The sequence below is a fragment of the Trichosurus vulpecula genome, chromosome 4 (genome assembly GCF_011100635.1).
Source record: "Trichosurus vulpecula isolate mTriVul1 chromosome 4, mTriVul1.pri, whole genome shotgun sequence".
NCBI classification, from domain to species: Eukaryota; Metazoa; Chordata; class Mammalia; order Diprotodontia; family Phalangeridae; genus Trichosurus; species Trichosurus vulpecula.
In genome coordinates this window covers 140,318,541-140,343,121 of record NC_050576.1, presented here as the reverse complement: position 1 = coordinate 140,343,121, position 24,581 = coordinate 140,318,541, and the positions used below count along the sequence as shown (strand labels likewise).

Sequence of the window (24,581 nt, the reverse complement as noted above, 5' to 3'; positions counted from 1 at the left end):
CCTTGGAAGTTAAGTGACTTTCCTAGGATGAAATAGTCCAGCTGTATTATTGGTGCACTTGAATCCAGGTCTTCTTAACTTCAAGGAAGCAGCTAAAATACAACTAGCTCAATGGAAAAAAAAACCAAAAAAACAAAAACAATCTAGTATCAGGTGGTATCATGTTCTTTGGGAAAATAATCATAATATTTTTGCTTAACTTCATATAATCAAGCTGACTTTCATTGATCCAGAAAAGGAAGAAACATTTCTGGACCTTCCTACTCATCTGACAAATTGCTATCTCCATAAAGCAAAGCTGGAAAATGCTGAAATTTCTCCCTGAATTGCTGGAAGAAAACAAATCAGCATTGGAATGGGCATCTGTGTCAGAATTTTTACACTGTTTTCTCACGCATATCTCTGTTTCATTCAATTGTTTCCATATGGGAGAACATGATAGAGCCATTGGAGTTGAGATTGTGGCTTAGTCATTTAAACATGTGTTGACTTTTTACCTCCACTGCCCCTCAATCCAGAAGTGAGAGGGAAAATTGATTGTATACTGACAGTGTAGCATAAAGAGAGCAAGATCTTTCCATGAGTATGGCTTTAGTCTTAGGGTTTACTTTAGGAAAAATTCATGGGTAAGATTCTTTTTGTGGGTGATATACTCTGGTAAAACAGTATATAAAAACTTATCACATATGTAAGTTTAAACATTAAAACTGATAACCCTTAAGGGAGCATCTTTCTTTTTTTTTTTCTCTTTTTTTTTCTTTTTTTATTGTTTATTTAATTTATTTAATATATTTAGTTTTCAGCATTGATTTTCATAAGAGTTTGAATTACAAATTTTCTCCCCATTTCTACCCTCCCCCCCCCACTCCAAGATGGCATATATTCTGGTTGCCCCGTGGGAGCATCTTTCTTAAAAAGTGTTTTTTTCTTTTTTTCTGAAACACCATTATTTAGGGGTGAGGGGAAGGGAAGAAACAAACTAAAGTAGTTTCTAATGTGGTACATTTCAATGTATGGGATTGTGACTTAGAAGTCTTAGTTCTACCAGGAACTTATTTGCCTGGTCAAAGCACCTTACTTTTCTGCCTCAGTTTCCCTATATGTAAAATTAGGGGGTGGGACCTAATGATTTCTCAGGTCACTTGAGTCTATGAAAACATCCTTGATTGCCCTGAAAAAAAAAAAAACAACTGTTGGACATTTGTACTGGGGAGAAAAGCAGAATTTTCTTCCTTTCCTCTCTCTCCATTGCTTTTACACGTATGAATGAAAAGATTTTAGGAAAAGTCAACCAAAACCCTCCTTTTTCAATTATAGTTCTAGAAATATAGTTAGATTGGGCTTGACATAGCAAATCAGCTCTATTAAATGTAACTATTTTAAATAATACACATTTCAAAGCAGATATACTATACTAAAGTAGGGTCTCGTCCTAGTTTCTATTTATTCTCTTATTACAATGATATAGAGAATGGAAAACAGTTGTATTTTTCAAGGACTCAGTAATCTTCTTTCCCTGACCTATTTGTTATTCCCACTACAGGATACAATAGAGGTGCGAAACTCAGCTTCTGTCTCAAGTGGTCTACAAAACTGCCTGGTGTAGCCAACCAGGTTAAAATGTCATTAGGAACTGTTTAAGAAAAATAAATAAAAATACAACACAGATAATGTGAATTTGTGATTTTCGAAGTTAGTATCTGGCCCTCACACTGGCATACAACATTCCTTTTCCTGCCATTTTGTAGAAGAGCACAGTTTCTCCCCTCAGCCTGAAATCTTCCTCCTTACCTCTATCTCTTGAAAACCGTAGCTTCTCTCATGAATCTCTTCAAATGCTACTTCCTAAATGAGGCTTTTCCTTATCCTACCAGGGGAGCAAGCTCTCCAACCTCGCAAATGACTTTGCATTTATTTTGTAAATATTTCCTATTTATTGACTATATATATATATATATATATATATATATATATATATATGTACACACACACACACACATAAATATATATATATATATATATATATATATGTATGTATGCATGTATGTTCTTTCCTTTTAGTATAATGTAAGCATATTGAGGATAGGGGCTGTTTCTATTTTATTTTTGTATCTCCAGCTCTTAGCAGAGATGCTGGCACAAAATAGGTGTTTAATAAGTACTTGTTGAATATACAAAAATTAAGACCTAGACTGAATCAATTAACAAGTCTTCTTCTTCTTAACCTCTCTTTAGCCTTTGACATTGTCACCCCCTCTTTTCCTTGACGTTCTCTTTGCTCTGTGTTTTTGTGACATAGTCCTGTCCTGGTTCTCCTTCTACCCATCTGATGACTCTTTCTCAGTCTTCTTTCCTCCTTTTTCATCCAAGACTTTATTCTGGGCCCTCTTCTCTTCTCTAACTATACTATTTGGCTTGGTGATCTCATCAGCTGCCAAAAATTTAATTATCATCTCTGTGCTGGATTCTCAGATCTATTTATCTAGCCTAACCTCTCTCCTGATCTCCAGTGGAGACTGGACATCTCAAACAAGATATCCCATAAACATCTTAAACTCAAAATGTCCAAAACTAAAGTGATTATCACCTCCCTCCTCTCCCCTCCTCCTGCCCCAACACCCATATAACCCAAGCCTTTTCCTCTTTCTAACTCTGCTGTTACTGTTGAGGTCACTACCAGGATCCTCCTACTTACTGTGACATTTAAAAAGGTTTGAGAGACATAGTGTGTGAGGAAAATGAAATGTGAAGACTTCACAGGGAAGATATGTATAAATATATATCTGTATCTATACTAACAAATGTTTAAAAATCAAGAAATAGAGAAATAGGGAAGTGGAAAAATTCTGAGGCCATGAGAGTCTGAGGGCTCAGCCTCCGGGAAAGTTTACCCTGAAACTTTTTGTTCTTTCTTCTGGTTCTGGTTTAAAGATTTGCTCAGTAAGAATAGGGTCACTGTGACCTGCTTTCCTTTACTGTAAAAGTACTGTAGAAGAATGGAGAGGGTCTCCCCCTCCCCTTATCCTATTCTCCTTCAGATTTATAGATGTCATTTCAGTTGTAATCATTAACTAAAGGAATGGGAATTGGAGTTTCTGTGCCTCAATTTCCCGGTTCTTTGTCTAGCTTTTGTGCTCAGATTGTAAGCCCACCTACCAGCCAATGGTGAGAAGGGTCGGAGGTGGGCAGGAATTCTCTTGCCTTAGGTTTAATTATTGGTGCTTTGCCCCTTGTACTCTGCCTCCTTTGCTGGTTCAGTTCTGTGCTGGTAGAGGATGCCCTATTCTTGCGAGAATTAAATAAAATTCAATTTCTGTTCCCACCTTGAGATGGCTCCTTATTAGTATTAATATTATTTGGTGAGGGTAAAATACCCCACACAATAGTTTCTGTGTAATTTAATCATATTATTAATAAGGCCTGAAGCTTATTAATAAAAGGATGATCATTTGGCTGTCTCTCTTAGATCAAAGACCCTTAAGTGTTAAATGAGGGGCTGCTCCTTATATTAAGTCACCCTTAGAGAAATTTCAGACCACCCCCAGCCTTGGGCTGTGTAATTGAAAGGATCCATCCAAGCTTGGAAAGAACAAAATGGTCTTCCCCACCTTAGATTAAATTCCTTGTAAGGTTGGGTGGTGTCTGACCAAGATGAGGATCTCATTATCTCATTATCAGATTCAAGAGACTGAACTTTCAGTACTTTGGAAGCATGGGAGAAATCTGAACCTCCCAAAGATACTGGTTATTAATAATCATTTCTATCTTTACCTAGGGTCACAACCTAGATGTCATTTTTAACTCCTCACTCTTTTTCACAGTGTCCCCTCCCCCAATCCAATCACTTGCCAAATCCTGTCTATCCTACATTCCTAAAATCTCTTACCTATGCCCCCTTCTCTAACACTGCTACCACCCTGGTGCAAACCCTCATAATCTTACATCTGGACATTTGCCATAGTTTTCCATTTCAATCCTCACCCTACTACAGTTAATCCTCCATTTAGCTGTCAAACTGATCTTCTTAAAACGTGGGTCCAAACAAGTCACTCCCTATCTTATAAACTCTAGTGACTCCCTATTACCTTTAGGATCAAATAGAAAATTCTCTTTGGTTTTTAAAGCCCTTCATATATAACCTTGCCCCTTTCTACTTTTTTAGTTTTATCACATCTTACTTACTGCCACATACTTTGAGATCCAGTGATACTGGCCTCCTTGCTGTTGCTCACACAAGACTCTCCATTTCCTAACTCCACGCATTTATCCACTGGCTGTCTCCCATTCCATGCATGGAATTCTTTCCCTTCTCTATCTCCCAGCTTTTCTCAAATTTCAGCTAAAATTCTACCTTTTACAAGAAGTTTTTCCTGATCTCCCTTAATCCTAGCTGATTTGATTATGTGCCAGTTACAATGCTAGGTACTTGGGATACAAACAAAAAAAATACAAAGAACGAAAACAATCTCTGCCCCAAGGGGCTAACATATATATATATATATATATATATATATATATATATATATATATATATATATATATATATAGATAGATATATGTAGATATATATATATATAGATATAGATATAGATAGATAGATAGATAGACAGATAGACAGACAGACAGACCAACAGATGGAAAGATAGAGAAGAGAGGAGAAAGAAGTGAATTAAATACCAGGTAATAAGGGGAAGGACTAGCAACTAAGGTGATGATTAAGGGAGAATCAGGAAAGGCTTGCAATAGGAGATGGTATAGCAGCCTACCTCAGAAACTCCAAACTACTAATTTACAAATAGCTAAGTTAGGAAGGCAGTTATCTACACCCACTTTATAAAAGAATGGTCTGCTTTACAAAAGATTACACCTGGGAAAAAATTCCATCCTTGAGTAATTTCTCCTAAGACACTTCAATTTCATTACCTATAAAACCTAGAGGACTTACAGATACTGGAAGCCAAAATGACAGAGACTGCTGTCAAATGGAGTTGAATGGGAGGTGGGGAGACAGCTCTTGAGATTATGTCAATAAGAAAAGATAATTGATTGACTCCCACACATTCAGACAAAGCCCTCTAAAGCTATGTCCTCCTGCTACTGACCTGAGCATCTTCAAATGTATACCGTCCTGGCTCCTTCACATTTTGTGTGGTTTTGTCATAGCTTTTGGAATCCAAATTAATGGCACTGGGGGCACCTGGAGCCAGAAATTCCTGCCATATTTCCTGGACTCGGGTGGGGACTTCCCGAATAGTTCTTTTCTTCAAGTCTTCCACTGCCAGCCAAAACCTATTAGGAATGAAACAGTAGGCATTTACTTACTAGCTGATTTCTGAAAATCCTTAATGTGCTACTTAGCCATGACACAAACAGCTGGAAACAAAGTTCTCACTTTCTCTTCTTTCATGATATCAGAACTGTCTGTTTATTTTTCCCTTCTGGAAAAGCTTCAGAAATAAGGAAGTATAGGTAGGATGAATACTTTTTTCTTTGTAGTCTGTAACAACAGCATAGAACTGTTCAAAAATGACTTTGTTATGCTTCACATGTTGAGAGGGAATGAAAATGAAAACACCCTTTTTAGAAACAATTCCGGCTCAAAGCACTTCTGACAGAGGCCTGCCTGTAGCACAAGGCTCCACGGCTTAGCAAAGGAATAACAGGACACCAGGGAACCATTCATCAGAAAGGATGGGGGTAGTAAATGCTGTTAAGGGAAGTTAGTATACTAGCATTGTGCCTGGGAAACCCTGAGGACTGAAGGGCAAAGGGGTAGAACACACCATGTTCCTTAGGATCTTACCTGTTTAAGTTAGGAATGGAGTGGCTATGGAGAGATTGTTTTTTTTTTTTATTCTACCTAGGCCAGGAAATTACCAAGCACATGAATAGTCATGGTGTTAGAAGTCCAAGACACAGGATTACATAAGGTCCTAGCCAGAGTGATCGCTGAATCATAAACTGTTGCATGTGACAAGAAGTGAAGGACTAATGTAGTAGGACTTAGAAGTATGAAGCTTCTACTCAGTCAAGGTTTGAAAGGCCAAAAGCATTGCAGAGATTTCTGAGCAAGACTGATTGTAAGATAAGATTTAAAGAGTTTATAATTTAAACTGGAAGGAAGAGCAGTTAGACCAAGTAGTTGTTGATAACTTTGAGAGAAGAATCTGGGAGTGGATAGAGGGATGCACTGGAAGGAAGTCAGGAAGAGCTGGCTCTCATACTGGCTTTGTAACCCAGGGCAATTCCTTAACCCCTGAGCCTCAGTTTTTCCACCTTTAAAATTTAATAATAATGATTTTAGTTTTGAGTTTATAAGGTTATAAGAGTCAGATAATATAGCATTATTGAAAGGTATGTTTCTTTAATTTTTTTCCTTAATAATAACCTACTAAATATTTAGGTAGTACTTAAAGGTATATGGATGATATATGTATATGTGTATGTGTATATATACACATATACATATATTGTATATGTATGTGTATATACATACATACACATACACATACATATATGTAAAATCTCAATTGCTTTTCATAAAACCCTGTGAAGCAGATGTTGTTACTGATGCTCACCTCATAGGTGAGGACACTGAGGCTCAGAGGGTTACATGAGTTGCTCAGTATCACACAGGTAGTATATGTTGGAGGCTATATTCCAATCCACATTCTCCTGACTCCAAGTCCAATGATTTATTCACAAGGCTAATGTTATGTTGCTTCTCCTATGACTTCAGTTATGCAGACTAATTATATGGAACATTTAAGTAGTTACACTGCTATTTTAATAAGGAGTTTATTTTTACAGAGAAAACTTTTATGTGGAAATGTGTGCTTTACTCCACCTCTTCTACTTATCTGTTTTTAGATTAAATCTAAAGGTTAGATCTACTCTCAGATTTTGAGAAGACAGACCAGTACCTCCTTTGGGGAGTGGGCGAGAGAGAGCAGAGAAGCCTGTGTTGATGCATAGTTTCCTCTCCCCAGGAGCAGTTGATGGTGACTTGAGGCAGAAGCACATGGTAGAGGTAGAAATGTGCTCAAACATGGCCAAAGAAGTTAGTTTATTGACAATGTTCATGAATGCCAACACTTATGTGGAAGAAGAGGGATTTAGAATTCCCTGTGCAGTATGATCCAGAAATCTAGATATTTAGTCAGAGAAAGGAGATTCCTGGGGAGCATCTGTTTTGGGTGTCAATTCATGGACAATCCCACATCTGGGAATTTCTAGGTTCTCTTCCAGAGAAGGAAGTTTTCTGTTGTAGTGTGTGCCTTGGTGACAGAAGATAGTCCACATAATTTCTATTGTTTCCTATTTGGAAAGAGCAAAGTCGTTGACTTACTCAGATAATCAAGTCTGAGGGGAAAGGTATTGCTTATTCAGCAGCTCTCAAAGTATGTTTACCTTTGGGGAAGGTGGTATAAACCACAAAGTATGTCTGCTTCAGTAACTTTAATATCTCATATGACTGGTAGCAATAGAGAATATTGATGCTTTTTAAAAATGCAATTCTATTTCAATAAGCTTGCTTAAAAGAGTTGTGCAATTTCCCAAAGGTGATCCAGCCTACTCTGTCTCCCTCCTCCTCCTGTTTAATTCTGGGCCCAGCTCATTGTTCATCTGCAGCATCTGTCCCAGACATATTTATGCTGGTGAATGCCCTCTAAAGGTTGTCAAACCAAAGCCTATCACAGTTTCCTATGGCAAGCCATAAAAGTGAAATGCTTTAAATTTAAAAACAAAAATGTTTAAATGAAAAAGTAATGAACTGAAACAATCCCCCAAACAATGGTATATGTAAAAAATGGGTAATATACACATTTTTATAAAGTAATGTGATGTAAACTATTACATCAAATATTATTTTCAGTAAAAATTGCACCACGTGTCCTGAAGCTCCCCTCAAAATGAGCTGAAGTTGTTGAGAAAAGCTAAGGCCAAGAAAAGGAGTCTGTCTGTTCTATTGGGGAAAAAGAAGGATCAAAGGAAAGTTAAGACTAGGAGTGGATGAAATAATGACAGCTGAACATGGAGAGAAGGCACAGGTACTATATACGTATGAGTGCGTGTGTGTGTGTGTGTGTGTGTGTCACACACACATAGTTGTATAGTTGTCCTTTGTGCTCAAAGAAGATCCAAATGATATCATTAAGACCTCATGGTATGTCCCACTGTGGCTAATCAGACCAATAAAATCTCAGAATGCTCTACCACAGGTTGGGCACAAGTAGTCCATATGAACATCTGGAGTGGAGATATCTCTAAATTTGTGCATCTCACATTTCTTTTGAGCTACTGAAATTCTGCTTTGCTCATAGAGCACGTTGCCTTCTTTGATGTGGCATGCCATGCTGGCCAGTCCTGTGCCAGTGTATCCCATGTCTCACAATCGATTCCAGAGTTCTTGAGAGCGTCCCTGCATTTTTTTTTCTGACCTCTGAATGAGTGCTTGTTTTGTAAAATAGTCTTTTAGACAAACGTATGTCTGGCATTCAAATAACGTGGCCAGTCTATTGGGATTGCACTAAGGTAAAGTTTGAATGCTTGGTAGTTCAGCTTGAGAAAGGACCTCAGTGTCTGATACCTCATCTTGCCAGGTGATCTTCAGAATCTTCCTAAGACAATTCTAATGGAACCAATTCAGTTTCCTGATGTGGTGTTGGTAGACTGTCCAGGTTTTATGGGCATAAAACAGAGAGGTCAGCGCAATGGCTCTGTAGATTTTCAGTCTGATAGGCAACCTGATAGGTATTAGCTCTTCTCTCCCACACTTTCCTTCAAAGCCTCCCAAAAACTGAACTAGCTTTGGCAATGTATGTGTCAACCTCATCAGCTTTGTGGACATCCCTGAAAAGTATACCGCCAAGATAAGTGAACGTATCCACAGCATTAAGACTTTCTTCATTTTCTATAACCAATGGTTTTACATATGGATGGTATGGTGTGGATTGGTGGAGAACTTCTGTTTTCTTGGCCTTAATTTTCAGGCCAAAATTAGCACAAGTAGCAGAGTATCGATCTATACTTTGTTGGATTTCAGCTTCTGAGGCTGTGTTGAGTGCACAATCATCTGCAAACAGAAAGTTGCCCACCAACTCTCTCTCCACTTTAGTGTAGGCTTTTAAAATTAAATAATTTGTTGTCAGTGCCATAGCTGACCTTGATGGCATTTTATTCCTCATTGAAGGCATCTGACAATACCACTGAAAACATCATGCTCTAAAGCATGGGAGCACAGCCCTGTTTCCCTTCCTTGGTGACTAGGAAAATGTGAGAACATCATCCATTATTCAGAACTTGTGTAAGAATGCTGTCATGGAACTGGTGTATAATACTGATGAACTTCTCCAGGCTATCAAATTTTGCCATGATCTTCCACAAGCCCTCACAACTGATAGTATTAAAAGCCTTGGTCAGATCAACTAACACTGTGTACAAACCTTTGTTCTGCTCCTGGCATTTCTCCTGGAGTTGTCAGGCAGCAAACACCATATTGACTGTTCCTTGGACCTTTCTGAAGTAATATTGGCTCTTGGGTAGACAGCCATCTTCCAGGTAAAGGATTAGCCTACTAAGGAGGACTTTTGGCAAGCATTTACCAACAGTGACTGAGAGATCTCTCATGATAGTCACAGGACAGTCTATTTGCTTTTCCTTTATAGAGATGGACATTGCAGGCATCCTTAAACTCCTGGAGAACAATCTCCTTTTGCCATATAACCTGGAAGATTTTGGTTAGCTTTTGTATGAGCAGTGGACCCCCTGCCTTGTAAATCTCAGCTAGCATAGAATCAGCACTAGGTGTGTTGCCACATGAGAGGAGCCTAATGGCATTCAAAGCCTCTTCTTCAGTTGGAACTTCAGCTAAAGAGGGATTGACTTCAACCCGTCATATATGCTCAATGGCTTCAGCATTGATTGATGACAGTCTGTTGAGAATGTTATGGAAATGTTCAGCCCGACTCTCTAGGGTCATGCCCCTATCACTAATCAGTGTAGCTCCATTATTACTCAGTAGCCAAGATGCACCACAGGTCTTTGGCCCATAAATAGCCTTCAGGGCATCATAAAGTGCTTTGGGTTGTTACTATCACCATAAAACTGAATTTTATTTGACTTCTTTCTGAGCCAAGAATCATGCATCTCTCTAAGCTTCTCTTGCACTTTACTTTTGATGTAGTTAAATACTGCTTTCTTAGAGATGGATGGACTATCCTGCTGTTAAGCCCTGTAAAGTTTTCATTTTTTTGTTTAGCAGTTTCTGAATTTTTCTATCATTTTTGTAAACCAATCTTGATGTTTACACATGTTTACATCTGGCCTGGATGAGTAAAGGTGGTACTGTATACCAGATCTCTGAAATCTGCCCACTCCTTTTCTGCTTCACTGTTGCTAATTGTGTACACACACACACACACACACACACATATACACATATACATAAATGTATGTATATGTATGTGTGTACACACATACAAGTTTATGTATTATTCACTGCTAAGGAGAGTGAGCTTTGGAACAGAAATGAAAGAACAATATTGGCTAACAAGAAGTTAATCCCTAGGACAAGAAAGGAGAGAGTAAGAAAGTATCCAGTTCACCTTGCAAAATTCAAGTCAACTGACCAGGATTAATTACAGTCTTGGATACTGAAAGAATTAACAGATGTGACTAAGCCACTATCACTAAAAGACCATGGAAAACAGAAGAGAATTGGAAATTGGAATATAGTGAATATTCTTCCAATTTTCAAAAAGAATAAAAGAGGAGAAAATAGAATCTGCAAACTTTATAGATCAGTGATCTTGACTTTTATTTCAAGAAAAAATTTAGAATGGATGATTTGAAAGTTGATTAGTGAACATTTAGAAAAGGAAGTAGTGGTTATAAAAAGCCAGCATGAAGCATGGATAGATAGATCATGCTAAACTAAACATTTTTTTTTTGACAGCGTTGCTAAACTGGTAAATTTGACAAGTGATGTAGATTTAGCTTACTTGAATTTTAGCAAGTAATATGACAAAGTATTTCATTCTATTCTCATGAAAAAGATAGAGTGATATGGATTAGATGGTAAGACAATTAGAAGGATTCAGGACTGGAAGAATGGTCAGACTTAAAGAGTAGTTAGTAATGGTTCAGTGTCAAATTGGTATCTATGTTCGGCTCAATTTTATTTAACATTTTTATAACATGAGAAAAGCATAGGTAGAATCTTCATTAAATTTGTAAATGGCACAAAACTAAGAGAAATAGCTAACAGAATGACAGTCAGGATCTAAAAAAAAATTGTGAGAGACTAGAAAATTTTGCTAAATCTAAAAAGATAACATTCAATATAGATTTGTATAACATCTTATACTTCAGTTAAAAAAAAATCAACCTCACAAGTAGAGGATGGAGAGACAGCAATGTCTGGAAAGGATAAAGATCATTCTTCCTGGCTCCTGGCTATATTTTTCTACCTCTTCTTTAATAGTCTTCTCACTATGGAGATGCATCTGCCCTGGTAGCCCCCTCCTTTGACTGACAAATTGTTGCCAGGGACTACCAATCAAGGGAGTACCTGGGCTATCCATGCTCACTTCTTGCTCAACTCCATTCTTGAGTCTCCAGAATTTTTACCTTGTCTCTCATAGATACGCGGCCTTTATATGTTATCTTCCCACGTTAGAATGTAAACTTCTTCTGGACAGAGAATGGCTTTTTCATTTTATTTTTATGTGCTTTTATTTGTATTCTCAGTGCTTAGCGTAGTGCCTGGCCCATTGAATGTGCTAAAAATGTTCTCTCTGTGTCTCTGTCTGTCTCTGACTCTCTATCTCTGCCTCTGTCTCTCTATCTAAGTGGACTAAAAGCTCAATATAAATCAGCACTATGATGTGGAAGCCATCAAAGGTCATCAGATCTTGGGCTATTTCCAGGAATAAGGAAGTAATAGTCCCTCTGTACTTGACTTTGGTCAGACTATATCTAGGGTACTGTACCCATTTCTGGGTGCCCCAGTTTAAAAGGGACATTAGTATATTGGAAAGATTCATAGGAATGCAATTAGAATTACAAAAGATGTTGATTTCACCTTATATGAGGATCATTTAAAGGAGTTACCATGTCTAACTTGGAGATAAGAAGGAAGGAGTCTTCAAGTATCTGAATGGCTTTCCAGTGGAATAGAGATTGGACTTACTCTGTTTGACCTCCGTAAAAGAACCAATACCAATGTTTGGAAGTTGCAAATCAGTAATTTAGGCTTAATTTAAGTAATAAACTTACTGAAAATCATATCTGTGCAAAAGTAGAAAAGGTTACCTCATCCTGTTGGATTCTTCAAATTGGAGGTCTTCAGAGGTTGGTTGACTGACTACTTGTGTGGTATATTACGGTAGGGATTCTTTTAAGGTCTTGGTTGGATAAGTGGCCACTAAACTCTCAGACTTTTGTGCTAGTAATTAAAATTAATTAATTTTAAATTAAATTTAAATTAATTAACAGATAAACATACTTAAATAATTTTAATTAATTAATTAAAACTAATTAAAAAGCACATATTGGTAACAAACTTCAAGTTGTTTGTAAGTTTCTTAGAATCAGAAAAATATTATATATACACACATAAAATAAGCCTTTGATTTTGTTACTGTTATTAGTGAGCACATAAATAATTTAGAATGATTTTATTGTGACGATTTAGCTTAAGTTTTAGTTAAAATGAATTGTTCTGTCATTGCAAAACAAAAGGTTGAAAACCATTGATTAATAGTTATAGTTATTCCTGATCTTCATGGAAATGTTAATGGAGATAAGCATGGTCTTCCTTCCCTAAAATTTGGAATCTTTCATCATTTAATCTCTCTCCCCTTCCTCCACTCTCTCTTTCTCTCTCCCACTCCCTCTGTCTTCTTTCTCTCCTCTCTCTGTCTTTGTCTCTTTCTTCTCTCTCTGTCTCTCTTTTTTCTCTGTCTCTCTGTCTCTTTGTCTCTCTCTCTATTTCTCTCTTGAACATTTACTAAGCACTTACTATGTGCCAGGAATTGTATTCTAATAGAGGAAGACAAAAGATAAAGAGGAGCTGGAAAGCTGGAGAGGGGTGGTACAAAGTTTCTGGTAAGAAGTCAGGACAAGCTAGAAGAGTGAGTTTAGCTGAGAGATGAAGTGAGCATGGCTAGAGCTCCTTGTGAAATGGTGATCCTGGCCAAGGATTCTCCAAAAAGGAAAGTAGGCACTGGGAGGCAGCATCACCCAAAACCTCTATTTCCCAGGTGCTCATAAGTTTCCCTTACCTTTAATCACCCTCAGACACACACACACACACACACACACACACACACACACTTTTTGCTGGTAGACCTAAGAGATCCTGATAAGATTGGACAATCAAGGGAAATTAATTCGCATATCTGGGAAACTACAAATTTGTTTTCTGTCTCTATTTACTTCACAGGGAAAAGTCATGTTAGACCATTCCCTGACAGTCTCAAACACTTATTTTGTGAAAGACCCAAACAAAAGATTCCTTAGTTTTCATCTACCATGAAGCTCATGTAGAATGTCAAACTGCATGGTAGCTACAGATTTCTGATTGCCATTCTTAGGGTGTGTTTGAGGTTACCCCGGACAGTCTGTGGAATGTTAGGCATGTCCACTCAAAGGTAGAGGGTGATTTGGGGCCATGATATAAATGAGGGAACAAAGAATTTTTATTCCTGAATGACTTGAATATTCTTCATATGAGGATCTATAAAAACTTCTTGCAGAAGTTGTGGCTGTGCCAGTGATTGCTTAGTTCCGTTGAAAGGGGAAAAAAAAATCACATAGAACTTCTAAGAGAGGGAATTTAAATTTCACAAGAATACTTAAATCTGTAAAAAGTTAAAGGGCATATCAAGTTTCCAGAGAAAAATAGTGGGGAAGCTTAAAAATTGCATTTTAATGTGCTAGAAAGTCAGGACACATGTTAATGGTCTTAAAACTGTCAAAGAACATAGCAGTGACTCAGAATAAAACTAAAATTCATGTCCAGGTGTCACTTAAGTTATGAGACTTCCAAAATATGTGAAAATAACACTTATACCAGATGTTCAGGTTGAATGCAATTGTTCACCTGTCACACTCTAAGTTCAGCTAGTATCTGTTTCCAGTGGCTGGTTTGCTATTTTGACATTTGCAAGGTAGAAAACTTCTGCCCCTTAGATTTTTCCCAAAGTATATCGTAGATGCATTTAACATCAAGTCTCCCTCTTTTGCTATATCACTATGCCCACCTTTGCTTCCAAAATACTAAGAGAATGACTATCTACATAGATGTAATTTTTAACTATATGAATATTGTAAAGTATGGCTAAGTAGGTTAATTAAGGATCATCAACTCCAATAGAATTCAGGCTAACAATCGTTCTTGCTCATTGCTTCCATTCCAGGTCTAGAAAAAAAATATTGCAAAATAAAGTCAAATGAATACAAAGCCAAAATGATGACTGAACTACAAGATTCAATTGCTGTATATGAGAGGTGCTTGGGATGGACAGGCAGGTGGCATGTGCCATTCTTCTCACAAAAGTAAGTTCACCAAGAAAAGAGGGGAAGGACATATTGTTTGTATGTCCTGAGAAGTATCTAAAATTTCTGAGGCATTAGGTGGATATTTGATTGCGGGCAGCTAGGTGGCACAGGGGATAGGGTGGAGCCTGAAGTCAGGAAGACATCTTCATGAGTTCAAATATGGCCTCAGACACTTACTAGCTGTGTGACTAGCAAGTCACTTAAACCCGTTTGCCTCAGTTTCCTCATCTGTAAAATGAACTGAAGAAAGAAATAGCAAATCATTCCAGTATCTTTGCCAAAACAATCCCAAATGGAGTCAGGACGAGATGGACACAATTAAAATGACTGAACAATAACAACAATTATTTGATTATATTGTCCATTTCTTTTTCTCTGGCCAGTGATGGAGCGACATCACTGATATAAAAAAAAAATACAAGTTTTTGTTCCTCGGTAGAGAAAAAAAAAAAAAAAACATTTACTGCCGGTACTCAGGAAATCATTTCTCTTTCAATTACGGTATAAGACCAAAGCAATTAAACTTTTACCTCAAATTTTCTGAACTGAATTCTGACTCTAGAAATTTGAGGAACTGTTCTCTCCCAACTGGATCTTTCAATGCTTCATCCATGCCAAAACCCCATCGTTTAACTCTCTGCTGGCCAGGTTCTTTGCTGTGGGTACAAAACAGGTCGACAGAAATGATTCCACCACATATCCATTTTTCCAGTTTTCTAGTACTACCACATTTATCCTAATAAGTCAGATTAATGTTGAAGTTTTAGCCTTAGATCATCCTCATCCTTCATTTGGTTAAGAACATTTAAAGATAAAATGAAACTACATCCATAGAGTCACAGTGGGAAAGATTGGGGATCAGACAGCAGCATGATGCTATAAAGTGTGCAGAGCAAGGGAGAGAGGTGCGTGCCTGTTGTCCCTGCCACCAGAGAGACTGAGGCTGGCAGATCTCTTGAGCCTGAGTATTCAGAGCCGCAATATGCTAAGTACATCAAGTGCCTCCATTAATTTGAGCCTTGTTATGGTGAGCCTCCAGAAATGGGAGGGGGTCGCTACCACATTGCCTAAGGAGAAGTGAACTAACCCAGTTCAGAAGCTAATGCACTAGGTCAAATCCCTCATGCTAATCGGAGATAGACTGGGACTGGGAGTCTTCCATGTACTCATACCCTGGGCAAGATAGAGAGGGAACCAGTGTTTAAAAACAAAAGAAGTATGGGAATGGGAATCAAGAGACATGAGTTCTAGTCACTGGGGCTCTAACGCTAACTAGCTGCCAGTTAACCTCTCCCTCAGTGTCCTCATCTGCAAAAGGGTTTATCAACTCATTCCTAAGTTTCCTGCCAGTTACAAAATTCTATAGAGCATAGATTAAATTAGGGTGGGCTTGCTAAAACACTTATGGATCACTGGCTGAATTTAGGAGAGAAGAAAAATCATGGAATCTACTTAGGGATGCATACCACACGAAATCCTCACTGAGGTGCTGTTATCCAGAGACTTCTATCTAGTACTATCTGGTGCTGTTATCCTGGGGACTTATACATCCATGTACTCTGAGATGACTCTTCCTCTAGTCATAATGCAAAGGGCAGAATGGGGAAATTCTAAACAGGTTTTCAGCTTTGCTTAGAGGCTTGCCTATACAGTAAATTTATAAATGCATCTTGGAGCTTTCCCATATATATAGGTACTATAAGCATTATACACACACACACACACACACACACACACACACACACACACATATATATATAATATAGTATATATACACATAATATATGCTACATAGAGTATATAATATACTATGTAATAATCCTTTCTTCCTCTCCTTCCCCCTCCATTAAAGGTAACCACAACCTAAAATATTTATTTCTGATAGAAATTTCCATCACCTGCAGAAGTGTCACTCAAATTATTTGGATTATGCCCAGAGTTGACTTTGGCTCACATACTAAACGAGTGTTCATAAACTAGGGATGACGGGGAGGTGACATAGAGAGTGCTTCAGGACTAATCAACTTGGATCCATTTTAGAAATGGAAATTTCTCTTCCTTTTGTGAGTAAGTCTTTAAAACCATTGTGCCATGCCTCCACAGCCTATGGGAGTAGGTGTCAGGCATTACTGGGCCCAGAACAATGCCTTTTGTTCAAAGGAACAAAGGGAAGAAAAATACATCATTGATCACCATTTTCTAATAGGAAAATTAATGGTTCTTAGAGTTTATAAGCTCTAGGATTCTTCTCCTTTGGAAGCAGACCCTGAGATGAAGCAACAACCTTTCTGTGGGAAGGAGAGTTAAAAAGTCACCAACCTTGCTTCAAGTTCCCAGAAAGTGGTATCATCTGACATCCATGGATTAGAAGGGTCAGGTGGCACAAGAAAGGGGTCATATTCAACATACTGTTCTGTGTAGCTTAGTAGACTAGGAACAAGCAAAAGAAGCACATATTTACCATCCTCTAGTTTCTCTAGGTATAATCCAACACAACACAAATGAAATAGGTTGAAAGATATTTGACCAAGGAAACCCTACTTATTCAGGACTAGAACAGGAAATTCAAACTTCATACCATTTATAATACTTCCACAATTCCATCTTGTGTATATAAAATCCTTATATTTATTAATGAACTCAGAAGACTGGTAAATAATAGCAGTAAAATACCGATTACCAATAAAAGACTAATAACTAGGCATACACTGACAAATGTCTGACAACTGGTTCCCCCCCAAAAATGTATACATGACACACTTTTCAGTTTAATATGCAATTAACATTTACTCTACCACTAACAAATATATATGTATGTACACACACACACACACACATATATAAAATTTGATTTGTAGTTTGCCAATTCCTGAGGTACAATGTCCACGTTGAAAATTTCACAATTGGGTCTCCTGAGCCAGCAGAAGTTGACTCCAGCATACCTGGGAAGTCATATCCCCTGTTCACCCTCATTTTCCCTGCTAATGAAGTGATTGAGTCACCAACTGACTGAGAATTGAATATCTCTCAAGCATGAAGCATTAAAAATAAGATTTTGAATTTTGATCAAATGATCAAAGCTTCAGAGCTGGAAATGACTTAAGAAGTCATCTATTCTAACTCCCTCACATTACAGGTAAGGAAATTACAGCTCAAGAAGATTAAATAATGTGCCCAAGGTTACACAAAGTAGTAGAGGTAGGATTTGAACCCATGTCTTCTCACTCTGTGTTCAACATTCTTTCCACTAGGGGCAGCTAGGTGAAGTAGTGGATACAGTGATGGGTGTGAACTCAGCAATAACTGAGTAAATCTGAGTATATCACATTTAATCTAGTTTGATCAAGTGCAGCATCACACTAGCTGAATGACCCTGACGAGTCATTTGATCTCTGGTCCGGTTATTGTGAGAAGTAAATGAAATAATACCTAACTTGTAAAGCATTTACCACAATGCTTAGCACATAGGAGATGCTTAAAAATGCTTGTTCCTTTCCATCCTACTGTGGTGGAAAAATACTGTCCGACATATGAATTATGAAGAATAGATCTAAATGTGGGTAGAGGCTAAAATATAGTTCTCTGGCTCAAACAAAGAAAGCCATTTGGTGAAGGAGTGACATAGGAGCTATACATCTTTACAAAAAACTTACCATTTTTGTTTTTAAATTTTATTTATTTTATTCTGAAGAAATAACAGCATTTCCATAACATAGTAGGATGGGGAAAAAAAGATGATTGCACATGAAACTATAAATCCACCACGTACAACTTGCTATTCCTTTTAAATATATAATAGTTATCATGTAACTCTTTTTTCTGTTTTTTTTTCTAGCCCTAGAGATGGCTACTATTAAACACAAATACGTGTATATAGCTAGATATATGTATACATACACATACATGCTTATGCACACATATATAAAATCATTCTATACATACTTCTATTTAACACTTCTTTCTCTGGATACAGATAGTGTCTTCCTTCATATGTCCTTTGTAGTTAATTTGGACATTTATAATAGTCAAAATGACTTAGTCGCTCAACGTTGTTCTTAAAACAATATTGTTGTGACCACATTAAATTGAACCAGAAAACTGGAAGCTTCACTCCTATCCTGGAATAAAGGGATTCAGATCTCAGCCTGTATCATACCTGGAGCTAAACTGAGAGGCTTTCCATACATGTGGGGATCCAAGCAGGAATTATCATTCCATCCAGGCAACTCATCTCCTTTTTCTGCTCTTTCTGAGAAGTCTTGAATTATTCACCTCAGCTTTATCCCATAATACCACATTTGCCTGCTATCTCTGATATATTTCCTTCCTATCTTTAATTTAAGACTTTAAAAGGGCAACATTTTAAAATCCTTACCTATCAGCAACTTTGGACATTTTTAACCGATGTCTGTCTAACTGTATTTGCCAGTATTTTATCTGGAAAAAGAAAAGGATGAGAAACAGTTAGAGGGATGATAGATATTTTCTTCCGCTCACACAACTTCCATTTCCAAATTCTGAATCTGTGCAATGCTGAACTGACATTTGATGCATTCAGTTAAAAAAATTAAATAAAATCAATAGTATCTAAAGCAAGTAACACTCTGCTTCAAGTAACTAATTTACTCTCTAGTACAATCTAGTTATGAGAACTGAAACCAATATGATAATAGTTGAATATCCTATCTGCAGACAAAAAAAAATTGTTAAGCTTTCTGCCTAATTTGATAAAAGAGAGCAAATATCCTTTTTCCCTTAAAGAGCAAATGATTCTTCAACATCCCACTTGAGTAAAAAAAAGAAGCAAAGAATAATCATATTTTAACAAATATTTCATTCAAAAGTGAAATTCATTCATCATTTATAGAGTTCAATCTTTTGTCCAGTTCTGACTCACTGCCTCTGAAGGTCATACAAATGAAACATCACAGATACATGCTTAGAAAAAATATCTCATCTCCAAATCCCTCCATCTGCCTTGATTGCCCCGCCCTACACAAAAAATCACATGAATAAAACTTTTGATTAAAAGGTTTTCCATGGAAACAATTTCTAATAATGCATTGCCTCACATAGATTAAAAATCCATTAGGAAAGGGTTTATAATGCTTAAACTATTGTTTAATACAACACCAAGTTGACTGTTAATAATCCCTCTATAAGCTAATGCCCAGGAGAGTGTTAGGAGGAAGAGAGCCAAATAGAAAGAAATACAAAACACAAAATGAAACTGGCAACTGAAACAATCTAAGGGATCCCATTATTAATGAACTGCAGAACTGGAATGTCAATATAATTCAAGGAAAAAGGATGCCAAAGTCTTCAAATTTCTCAGTTTTTATTCGGTATCACCCAAGGGGAGGTATCAGCCACAAGAGTATGTCAGAAAGTAGAGAGTTATCCCCTAGAATAAAGCATATGTAGTTTGTAGGACTTTACCACTGCCTTAATTTAATTTATCTTTCATAACTGTCTAGCTCTCTAGTTTCTACATAAGTGACTTTTCAAGCAGCCTCCAGATAGTTAATTTGGTTTCCCAAATATTTTGACGCCAGAAATGGGTGTCCTGGGAAAATATCCTCCCCATTAAATGAGATAATATTTGTAAAACCCATTCCTTCCTTTGTCCCTCCCTCCCTCCCTTTCTCTGTCCCTCCCTCCCTCTCTCCCTTCCATGTTTTTTTCAGTTTCTTATGTGTGTGTTTAACAAAAATCAGCTTCCCTCAATCTAATCTCCCCTGAGTGACCTGATAAAATTGAATTCCTGAAATTTTGAACCAGATTTCTAGACAAAGGGTGAACGGGTCACCTACCAAGACAACTAATTTATGAGACTCGATCAGTTCATTGGCTTCTTTTTCTTTCTTTATTAACTTCTTAACTGTTAGGGTTTGCCTCAAAATTCAGAAGCTTTTGTGATGACTATATCTGCATATGGAAAGTTCAGGAATGTGGCTGAGTGAGGAAACAGTGACCCTGCCCCTGGGACATACTGTTCTCTCCATTCCATTTCTCTATGCAATCACCAAAAGGAGAACCTCAGAGACTGAATTTGATAAATGGGGAAGCTACCTCTCTAAGAAGGTTTACAGTCGTTAGACAAAAAAAAATTACCTGATTTAGAACCTAGTCTTCAGAGATTACAGTTGAGAGATATGTGAAGTGTTCGCCATGAACCAGGAGGGCGTTCTAAACCTCCCTTTGGATTCTAGACCCTTTTGGTAATACAGTGAAGCTTACAAATATTTTCTCAGAATATTTTTTTTTAAATAATTGCTAGAAGTGTTAAATTTCAGTTAGACATTAGGTTAGTGAAAATAAAGATCTCTATCTGTCTATCTATCTATCTATCTATCTATCTATCTATTTATATTTATTTTCCCCACCCCACCCCCAATCCAGACACCTTGAAAGTTATTTATGATCTAAGGACCACAGATTAAGTTCTTTTAAACTAGAATTCTGAGAAAGGGACCCTGAATTAGGAAGATGAATCTGAAGAAAAGAGGGATTGCTGAGTGCCCAAAGTAGCCAAGAAGACCTTGTTTTTTATTCTAAGCAGAGTGGTTCCAGGACATCTTAATGTGGAGATGAAAGTCTTCATAGCCAAGGCTTTCAGGGAACAAGATAGAATAACCTGATGGTAGTCTTTTTGCTGGTACTAGCCAATGACTTATGGCTTGTCTAGGAGAATTTGAAAGGCTTTAAGCTAACACATCAATAGCAATTCTTCCCTTGAGGAAATGAAAGCTAAAGAGGTTACATGAGACAATAGTTATAGAGCACCAGCTGAGATTATAAGTCCAGCTGAGCAGTATTTGGGAGCACCTGGGAGCAGGACTGGCAGAAGATTAGTGACATCACATATTAACAGCCCTATAACTGTGGAGTTGTGAGTTGTCCTTCCATGAATATGCCTTGGCTATATGTGTTCTTGCTATATGTTCCTCTTCACATGTGAGTGTTGGCTACATATATTCCTTGTTTGTATCCACTCTTTCCACTGATGTATGCATTTGTGGGATAATATATCCCATGTTCATGGGGAAAAGGTTTTGTTGCTACTTTTCTTACTATATCATTTCATTAAATGCCTTTTATTTTTTTAAAAGGAACTGGGTCTTCTGACTGACTATTAAAGGTAAGCACTTTGGTTGGGGCTTGTGAACTATGGTTTTAGGGTATATGGGCCTGCAGAGTACTTTGAACTCAGGACAACAGTTTTCTATTGGGCCACCTAGCAAATAGGTGGGGGCATGTGCCATAAAGCACTACATCTATACGAAGAACTAAAAGTATGGAACACTAGCAACAACACAATAATAGTTTACTCATGTATTGAGCAGTATTATATCTGTGTGTATTCTCACACATGTATGGACACATGTACATGTATGGATATCTCAAGATTTCTTAAGCTCTGGGTCATAAGAGTCAGAATCATAGAATTAAAAAAGATCATAGGTGATGGTGGTATCAAATTGTGAGCTGTATGGAAATCGTGGCTGAGCCTTTTACATGGCCTCAACTTTGGATTCTTGGGGATATGTGAGAATGTTAAGAGCCTGCAATAGCTATGTCTGTCAGTGAAGTACCTGGGAAAAAATATTTTATTTTTATTTTTAACAATTAGAGAGAGACCTGATGACACAGGAAAAAGTAACTTGAATGGCTCATAGAAGGATCAAATAATATATTGTATATAAAGCATTTTGCTTAAAGCATTACATAAGTGTTACATATTATTATTATTAAGAAAAATAATAAAAGTTTGAATATCACTGCTGTGTCAAATGAGCACATAACTTTAGACACACATTCGTACTACATAACAGGTAAGAGGTACACAGTAGCAACACTTACCAGCCAGTTCTCACTTTAGTATTGCAATAATAATTTATCAAGTCATTTAGAAAGTTAACAAACCTGTTGGTGCAATTCATCTTCTGTTGGAGGTTTAGTTTCTGGTATGGGTGTGTGTGTTGGGCTGTGGCTTCGAATATCATTTTGTAATCCATAGACCGACTAGATTTAAACCAAAACAAGAAACATATTAGCCCTCAAATAAAATTCATATATTTAGTCTTCCTTTGAACTCTTACTTTATATCACCTCTTCAGGAAAGGCTTCCTGTCTTTTAAGTTATGTTTCATATAAAATTTCTAGGGTCAATATCTTGTGTTGAAAAATTGAACCTTTCATTTCTGAATCACTAAGCTCTGATTACAGAGAGTGAACATGAAGAACACAATAAGAGATTATTTAGGGAAGGTAGGAGTATGTAGGAGGTGGAGAGAATACTGAGGATGAAGCTCAGCAACAATGTTCTAAGTATAGACTTCAGGGAATGGAGATGGAAATAGAAGAGAAAACACAATGAACCCATCTAGGGAAAAACATGATCTAAACTTTAAAGAGAGGGAACAGAGTCCAGTGTTAAAGAGCCTAGATAAGAAGGATACCTGGCTATTTGTCATTTTACGACAAAAGAACTGAAACATGATGGGATCTCAGAAGTCAGTTAGTTCAACCCCATCATTTCACATATAAGGAGGCTGACATCCAGGGGGAAATTAAATAATTGCCCAAGATTGCACTGGTTTTAAATGTTAAGGGAAGTTTGGAACCCAGGTCCAACCATCACCATCATCATGTTTCTCCCAGAACCAGGGTTCTTTCCACTATACCGTACTATCCACCTAAGGCAGAATTCAGTCTCTACTTATGTTCTCATGTTTGTTGTTCAGTCATTCATAACCCCATTTGGGGTTTTCTTGGCAAAGATACTGGAGTGGTTTGCCATTTCCTTCTCTGGCTCATTTTACAGATGAGGAAACTGAGGCAGATAGGTCAGATAGCTAGGAAGTGTCTGAGGCTGGATTTGAGCTCATGAAGAGGAGTCTTCCTGATTCCAAGACCAGTGCTCTATCCACTGTGCCATGGAGCTGCCTGTGTTCACGTGGTCCTTTTCACAAACATCCTTAGCTTCAGCTTTCTCATGTGTACTTTAGTACCGTAGTGGGTAGTAAGGTGGCTTTGGAGTCAGAAAGAGCTCAAATGCTTTTTAGCTCTGTGACTTTATTCTTTGCCTCAATTTCCTCAATTACAGAGTGGTGATAATAACAGCTCCTACCTTGCAGGGTTGTTACAAGGACTGACTAAGATAACATTTATAAAAAGCACTTAGCACAATGCCTGGTTCACAGTAGGTCCTATATAAATGCTTATTCCCTTCTCTTCCCCCCAAGTCCATAAAGTTTGGGAATTACCAGAGAAAAATCTTAATGGATACCATTGTAATGAGTGGGCAGCTAGGTGACACAGTGCAAAGAACACTGGGCTTGGAATCGGAAAGACTCATTTTCATGAGTTCAAATCCAGCCTCAGACACATACTAGCTGTGTGACCCTGGGCAAGTCACTTGACCCTGTTTGCCTCAGTTTCTCATCTGTAAAATAAGTTGGAGAAGGAAATGGCCAAGCACTCTAGTATCTCTGCCAAGAAAACTCCAGGTGGGGTCTGGAAGAGTTGTACACAGATGAAATGACTGAATAACAACAAAATTGGAGTGAGTAGTATGACAGCAGGCCTAATGCACCATTTTGCTTGGCTTCAAATGCCTGAAGGTTAATTGTTGTATTTTAAAAGCCAGAGGTGATATTTAGACTGAAGTAATGCCTTACTACTTTTTAAACTAGCATCCGTATTATACTATTTTTCCATCTTTATAGACATTTGCTTTGTCTCTTGGATTAAAAGTAATGCTAACTGGCTGTCATAAATCAGGGCTAAAGTTTAAGAGCCTAACAAAAACCAGAAAACTTAAAAGGAATCAATATATAATAAGTAAATGACAAAAGAATAAAAGTGTAGCATATAGAACTAGCAAGTCTCATTCATTATTCCAGATATATTCCAGAGAAATCAATTCCTTTGGGATCTTCACATGACTGAACTGAATCACTAAATCTTACCCTGGACCTTTGTAGATGTCATCTAAATTGACTATGAGTCAC

The 24,581-nt window shown here is 37.4% G+C and overlaps 1 protein-coding gene across 2 annotated transcripts in view; it reads right to left on the bottom strand.

The window, feature by feature from the left end:
- The window catches only part of RGS7 (regulator of G protein signaling 7), a 183,180-nt gene that overhangs the window by 16,910 nt on the left and 141,689 nt on the right, over window positions 1-24,581 (bottom strand). For both annotated transcript variants that reach the window (XM_036757125.1, XM_036757127.1), the window contains exons 7-11: window positions 22,492-22,590; window positions 18,941-19,002; window positions 16,885-16,995; window positions 15,096-15,221; window positions 5,103-5,289 (exon numbers count right to left, since the gene is read on the bottom strand). In XM_036757125.1, the coding sequence (XP_036613020.1) occupies window positions 5,103-5,289; window positions 15,096-15,221; window positions 16,885-16,995; window positions 18,941-19,002; window positions 22,492-22,590 (585 nt within the window). The remainder of the gene's footprint in view (window positions 1-5,102; window positions 5,290-15,095; window positions 15,222-16,884; window positions 16,996-18,940; window positions 19,003-22,491; window positions 22,591-24,581) is intronic.